The sequence below is a fragment of the Helianthus annuus genome, chromosome 13 (assembly GCF_002127325.2).
Source record: "Helianthus annuus cultivar XRQ/B chromosome 13, HanXRQr2.0-SUNRISE, whole genome shotgun sequence".
In the NCBI taxonomy this organism is placed as follows: domain Eukaryota; kingdom Viridiplantae; phylum Streptophyta; class Magnoliopsida; order Asterales; family Asteraceae; genus Helianthus; species Helianthus annuus.
In genome coordinates, this window is record NC_035445.2 from 114,352,322 (window position 1) to 114,359,924 (window position 7,603).

Sequence of the window (7,603 nt, forward strand, 5' to 3'; positions counted from 1 at the left end):
ATTATTTTATTTTAGCTGATGATCAGCAAAGAAATGGTCCGGAAAGAAGGCCTGGGGGCTTAAAACCGAGACGGGAAACTTGAATCTAGTGATGATGGTCATTATGCTGATACGTGTTCAAATGAAGAACTACGAATTTCGTTCATGAAAAGTGATGCTGAATCGGATAATGTTTCATTAGCAGCTGATAACAGCGGTAATTCAAACCGAGGTGGAATATGTAGTAATTACCACGACAAAAATATTGACAGAAGGCCCGTTACGTGAGATTAAACATAATGAGATCTTGCAGACTTTTCTTTTTATTGATGTTTATTTGACTTTTGTATGATTACTTTTCAAGTTTGATATAGGAAATGAAAGTTTTTAGTTTTCTTTTTATTAATTTCTTGGGCTAATTGTGAACTTTGGCAAAGTTGATTTTGCCATTCTTGAAATGAAGTAACTTGGAAGCTGACACAGGTATGTTAATCTGTTACTTTCCTGAGTGGTTGCTGGTTAATTTCTTGATTTTGACTAGCAAAAACATCAATATAGCCGGTTAACCTACAAAGTTGCGATAAAGGTCACATACTTTTTTCTTCAAAGTGGTTTCAAGCAACCAAAAAAAAAAATGTATTGTATCTGTGGTGCTTCAGGTGGCACACAACTCTTTGTACCTAGGTGCTCAAGCCATCAAATGAGAAGCCGCTACATGTACTTGGGGCGCAAATACATGTAATTGTGCACCCGCTTTTGTGCTTGTGCATCGAATTACTCTAGCCACATAAAATTAAGCATGTTTTTCAAAATTTTGCTTACAGAACTGCCGAACTGGTGTATGTGTGTCTTTAAAGACAACCCTCACTTTTATTCTCTTTCCCTAAATTTTATAAATGTCAATTTGTCAATTGTGTCGTGTATCTACTGACCAGTCATCAATCATCATAGCCTTTAACGCTTGTTTTTAAAATGATGTTATTTCAGAATTTTATATGATTAATTTATAAAATTTATGCCTACACTACACGTTGCATCAACACATTGGTTTTACCTTTGTTTCCTCTTTCCTCTTTTAAATAGAAGTCAAAAGGAATTTTTTTTACCATTTTGACAAGGTTACAAAGTCAAACTGATGATAACAAACAGTCATCTTGTTTTTTCTAATCAAAGGTATGGAGATTGGTCACTTCTGTAATCCACATGTCATCTTACTGTTGCAAGTAGGAAAAACATGACAAGGGTATCATGGTAATTTTCCTACCCCATACCCCATAAGAATGAGTTTCATCATGTTCTTTTTCCGGTTTTCCCAATCAAGAGTGAAGACTTCTTCCCCTACCCATACGGCATACCCCACCCCAACCTTAGACTTCCTAAGGCTGGTGGGTATGGAGAGCCTCATTCCCAACGGGATAGGTCGTCACGAAACCGCCACGTAAAAGGGGATTGAAGGGATGGACTTAGAGGGTGGGAGATGAACCCATTTATATACAAGTGTGAGAGTGGTTGGAGGTGTGAAATCCCTCATGCCTAAGTGACACATTTTTTTTTTACGCCTAATTGACCTTTTTTTTGAACTGCAAGTTTTAGATTCTTAACGGATCATTGAAATATTATTGTGTCATCAATAGAACCATCTGATCATATCCATCTTCACTTGTTAATAATAGCTAAATGACTTTTTTTACACGTTAAATACAAACCAAAAGTCATATAGTGTATATTGTAAATCTTTTGTTTTAGAAACACATAGTTCAAAATTCAAAGCTAAATATGATTAGGGCCCAAGAATAAACAGTGATCACAATAATATCTGTCAGAAAGTTGCAATCAAAGGTACAGAAACCTCAGACAGCTGGTGATTGATTTTTTATCTTTTATTTGACTTGACAAAACCCAGTTTGAACCCCAGCATATTCCTAGACTCCTAGTACATATGCAGATACATCATATCTATACATATGCAGATACATCGTATCTATACATATGCACCTTGCTTACATCATCATCATCACCCAAACAAACCAACAAAAAGGGCATTTTAGAACATTTCATGCTCAACATTTTTGCATGTCATTGTCAACATCATCTTGAACAAAATCCAAAGTTCCAAACACAAAACTAACATGGAAAATCGAAAATGTCAAAACATGCTAATATACTAATATACTAAATCAGTCACGTTATCAATCTACTTTTTTAACAAATGCGTTAAACATAAACATAAACATATAGGGTACGTTTAACCTCAACGAAAACAAAAACAACCAACTGACTTATTTTCTAGTCCAAAGTTCGTAAAACCACTAAAAAATAACTAACATATATTTGAGTTATATGATGAAGAAGCATACCCATTCCCATTCCCACCATCATCTTCTTCCATCATACCGACCGGAACCTCATTCAGATCAATATCAAGAACTTTCCGACCACTGCTACCTTCTCCGGTTGACGTAATCTGGCTCGACAAAGCCGGTCCCACCGTTGCCCCGGTCCAATGACACCTTTGGTGCCCACCCAAAGCCTGTCCAGTAGCAAACACCTTGTCACATATCTTACATTGATGCACACCTTCTTTCTCCATATTCTCACCACATACACTCATCACAAAGGCTTTGTGATCTTTGTGATCATATTCTTCTATTATATGACGGCTAGGTGACATCATCTTGGGCTTGTTGTGACTTGACCTATGCCCACCTAGTGCTTGATGAGTTGCAAAACATTTGTTACATGTTGTGCATCTGTACTTACACTCATTAACACCTTGTTGTAAGTGAGTTGACCCATCGTTGACCATGTTTACGACGTCGTTCTGTTCTAATTCCATCAGTTTCATTCGTTTCGGTTTCTTGATCTTCAACTTACAGTTAATCAACAACTGTTCATTATCGGATTCACCGTCTTCCACCTCCTCTTTCTCTGGTGGTCTCCCGTTGATTTCTTCCCGCATAACCGCCCTAGAACCACCGTAGGCGGCGGCGTTAGCTAAACTCATGAGATCCTTCACCGCTTCGAGTAAAACAACATCGTCTTCAGCAGGTTTCACCGCCTTTCTCCCTCTACGTTCCCTCACCGGCCACTGCTCCAAAAACCTCGTCAAATCAACCACGTGATCACGGTGGCGTACGGCGGTGGTGACGGTGGTTTGTGGTGGAACAATGCCACGCCACACGCGCTCAGGGTGACATCTCATGTGACCGAAAAGCGACTTCATAGATGGAAAAGTTTTACCGCATTGAGAACATGTAGGTTTACCTTCATGATTCACACTGTTCATATAATAGGGTTTAGTAATAAGTTGTTGATGATAATCGCCATTGTTGTTTGTTTTTTGAGGTTTGAGAGAATTAGGGTTTTTGTTGTGAACATGAACCCTCATGTGACCACCCAATGCTTTTCCTGAGCTGAACTCTTTGTTACATTCCAAACAGATCTTCTTCACTTGATCTTCTGATTGTTTCGAGTTCAAGATCCCGATCACATCTTTATCTTTATCGTTACTATTCTCTGGTGTTTGTTGCTTGGGGATCTTGAGTTTTATAACCATCTTGCTATCGGTGGATGGCGATAGATTGGTGGGGTTGTGATCACCTTCTTCGTCCCAATCGTGGTTATGGATCTGCTCCATAGATTGATTGATTGAGTGGGTTAGAATGAAAACCCTAATTTTCTCTCTCTAGAATTGTGGTGGAGTGAGATGGGGGTGTGAAGAAGGTAACCCTAGCTGGAAGAATGAGCTGAAAGATATGGGAGGGGGAGGGGGAGGGGGAGAGGGGGGGGGGGGGGGGTGAGAGAAGATGAAGAAGAAAAGGAGTTGATGTTGTTGTTTAAGTGGTGTGGTGTTGTTGATGTTGAGGGAAATTGACCATCATGTTCGTCTTCAGTTTGCCTCTTATTCCGGTTTCTCAGTTGCTGTCTCTCTCTCTCTCTCACCTACACACACGCTTACACCTACACACAAGACTCATTTTCTCTCTCTACCTCCTTATATATGGTATTTATATAATAATATTATGTACACCTTTTGTTATTATATGATAACTATAATATGTTGTATACAAATACAATATAATCGCTTCGCTTTACTACCAATCCCAAGAGGCCAAAAGTAGAAAAGTAGCGTAACTTTACCCCACTTGTTCAACTTCTACCTTTTTAAGTATATATTATTATTATATCTCCATTTTCACATGTGTGCTATTTGTTTGGTAACTCCATTGGTGTTGGAACCTATTTTCTTTTTGGTTGTGGTGGTTGGACCGGACAGTGTAGAAAACATATGATTTATATAGAATGAATAATCTGATTATTTATATCGAGATAGATGGTAAACGGATAAAAAACTGTGTTGTTACTTCTTTTTGAATAACAAAACTAAGTCTATGAATCTTGGAGTCATACCATTACTATGTGTTGAGCCCCTGATTTCCGATATGAAGTCAACGAGTCTCGTCAACGTTGTAACGGATTTCCTTTGTCAACCTACAAAACAAAACACCGTTAGCCTCGCCACGGAGGACCCTGGGAGGATGCGCGTAATCCGTGAGCAAGCTCCGGCGTGAGAATAAGAAAGCTTGCCGGAGAAGATGGAGTTTATTCCGACAAGTTTGCAGTCGCCGGAGTATCCCTTGGTGTGAATTATAGGCGAAGAGCCTTAAATGTAATGCGGATAATGTTCGGATTAAATGTGGTGTGTGAGTGTAATCAATGTAATTGGAATTGAATGCTTACTTGGGACGACCTTGAGCTTGCCTTATATAATGGAGATGCCTTATCTCTTCGACGAGAGCATCAATGATATCTAACAGTATTATGATGCCTTGGAAAACTCAGACACGTGTCTGATCCCCACCGGCTTGATGCCTCGAGCATTAATTACAAGTTGTTCTGTCCTCGTACTATTTTCCAGCGATGGCCATTTCTCGTATGCAGGCATTTAATGCTTTCTGCAAGAGACATGACCCTCTTATTCCCGCCCATTCTCTTGTTCACTCTTTATAAGAAATAATAACAAGGTATGGACCTGTTGAAAAGCCCAACTGAAAGGAGCCCAAGATGAGATGTCCCCAATCCGAATGGGCCTCGTCGACACTATGCATGACCCTTTGAACTCGACTAAGTAGGTTCACAATATTTGGCATCAGGAAACCAAAAGTATCGAAAGCAAATGGGATAAACACGTGCTGGTTGTCAAGGCACGCTTTCTCATGTTTGGTCACTTTGCCTGAAGCAGCCTTTAAAGCAACCTGATCCACCGTGAAAGCACTACTCCCTGAGCCCACAAGCGGGGAAACCCCTGTTAGATCCACACATGCATGTTTTCCTCCTACCCATCCAAAGACCAAAATGTCGACTGGTCTAAGGGTAGGTCTCCCTTCCAATGGGTCAGTTAAGAAATTAACGGGTGCCACTTTTTAGCAGAAATATCAGCGCGCATGAATATGTCAAAAAGGATACCCCTAACCAAAGCATGTCGGTACTTGAACGGAAGCTCTGTACAATGAACTTTATGCTCATCAAAAGAATCCAAACACGCCTTATGACAAACATAACATATCTTATCAACTAGAAATAAAGGATTTCTATTAGCATATAAACTGTATATGTGATTGACTTAAAACTGTTATTTCTATTTGATGTTCGTGTGTAATGTTAATAAAGATGAAATCTATTAGTATAGAATAAATGAAATATGGAATTCATCAATAAATGAGATCTGTAAACAAAATTTATATTTAGGTCCAACCACGTTCCAACACTCAATTTGGTTAGCCGGTCTGACCCGTTGAACTGAAGGCAGTTCAAATGGATTCACGATCTGGATTGGTTTATGAGGACAATGTTATTTTCTTAGTCAAATTTCATTTTTTTTAAATGGAGTGACGTCTCTCTTCTTTATTTTCCAAAACAAATATACCGATTGACTAATTATAATTTAATAGTAATGAATTAAAATAGCTTAGAACACCCGTATTGGCATTCAATTTGGGTGTTTTTCTCTTATTCACGCCCTTTCACGCTTGCGTGCCGTCCCTGGGGTTTTTTTTGCATTTTTTTTGGGCGTGTTGATTAAAACGCCGAATTCAATTTGGATGACCAATAGAATTTTTGTGATGGTTTTTTTTTTATTTTTTGCTTAATTCAATTATAATATCTAATCATTGCAATAGTTCAAGCCCCACTACACCACTTTTTAACTTTAAGCTCTTTCACTGACTAGGCGTCATGTGTCGCTTTTCGGATGAAAAATATGAAATCTTACACTTCTAACCGAAACATTCGGGTGGGGGGTCGGGAGGGGGGGGGGGGTGCACCCTCACTTTACACTAAGCTCCGCCATTGGTTACTTGGGTAAATCTATTAACGAAAGACCATCACGACGTACGATTTATTTTTGAATGAAGAAAGTAGTTCATTATTATTATTATTATTATTTATTGAGATTTTCATATTTATTTTTCTACGAATGAAGAAAGTAGTTCATTGTTATTATTATTATTATTTGTTTGAGATTTTCAAATTTATTTTTCGACAAAGTTAGCTACAAGTTGTTTATTTAAACTGTAGCAAAAGTATTTAGATAAAATCTGTTATATCTTTGTAGCGTACAAGTTGTTTATTTAAACTGTAGCAAAAAAATATTTAGATAAAATCTATTATATATAATTAAAATTCATTAGATTTTTAAAACTAATTAAACTAATTGAGAACTGGTCTGATTACTAAAACATTACTTAAATTTTTTAATCGTTGTAGTTTATACATTTTTATTTTAAACATTACTTAAATTTTCATTGTTGTAGTGTATACATTTTTATTTTAAATATCAGTAAAACATTCGTTTGGTAATTGAAGTTAAACTAGTATTAAGAGCCCCCGCGTTGCGGCGGGGGCATAGACCGTGCCAAGTAGCACTAATGCTACACAACTACAAGCGACCAACAACACCGGAACAGCTCGTAAAAACAAAATAAATAAAAAGGAAAAAATAACACCGAACGGAAAACATACGTAAAATCGTTGAACCACGTATGCCAGTTGCGACATGTTAATGCGAAAAAATTTGACTGAAATGTAAAAATATAAAAGAGTAACTAAGTTGATCTAATACCACGCGTGTTACGACGAACCTGACAAATAGGGAAAATAAACGCGTTGTGACGGTCTTGTCAAATGGGAAAAAATAGTACAAAAAAACTTTGAAACCCACACGTACGTTACGGCGTGTTGACTCGCAAAATTAGAACGAAACGTAAAACAAAAAATTTGCAAAAGATAAAAAATACGTGGATCAAAGTTAAAAATAAAAATGTGTTGGGGTTAAATTGCAAAAGATGAAAAGTTTTGAGTTAAAAGTAAAAAAAACAAAAAGCTTAAAATGCAAACAATGTAAACCATTGGGTTAGAAGTGAAAAAATAGAATTTTTTTTAAAAGACTCCCAATGCATAGAGTACATCTCAAGAAGCTTAAACATTTTGTTAATTTATAATATGGTAATTTGAATGAAATTAAATTCAAGTTTTATTTTACAAATTACCTTAAAAGAAACAAAATCTTGTTTTTTTATTATTATATCTACTAGTATTAAGCCCCCGCGTTGCAGCGGTTGTCGTA

General features: G+C 37.2%; 1 protein-coding gene across 1 annotated transcript; it reads right to left on the bottom strand.

The window, feature by feature from the left end:
• Nucleotides 1-2,156: 2,156 nt before the first annotated feature.
• Nucleotides 2,157-3,736, bottom strand: LOC110903144 (zinc finger protein ZAT4). Its single transcript, XM_022149298.1, has one exon. It carries the CDS (start codon nt 3,614-3,616, stop codon nt 2,300-2,302), a length of 1,317 nt encoding a protein of 438 aa, XP_022004990.1. The 5' UTR covers nt 3,617-3,736; the 3' UTR covers nt 2,157-2,299.
• Between the last annotated feature and the right edge of the window lie 3,867 nt (nt 3,737-7,603).

Excerpts from the sequence above, each read along its gene's own strand:
- LOC110903144 (XM_022149298.1), bottom strand. The coding sequence starts at position 3,616 with ATGGAGCAGATCCATAACCACGATTGGGACGAAGAAGGTGATCACAAC.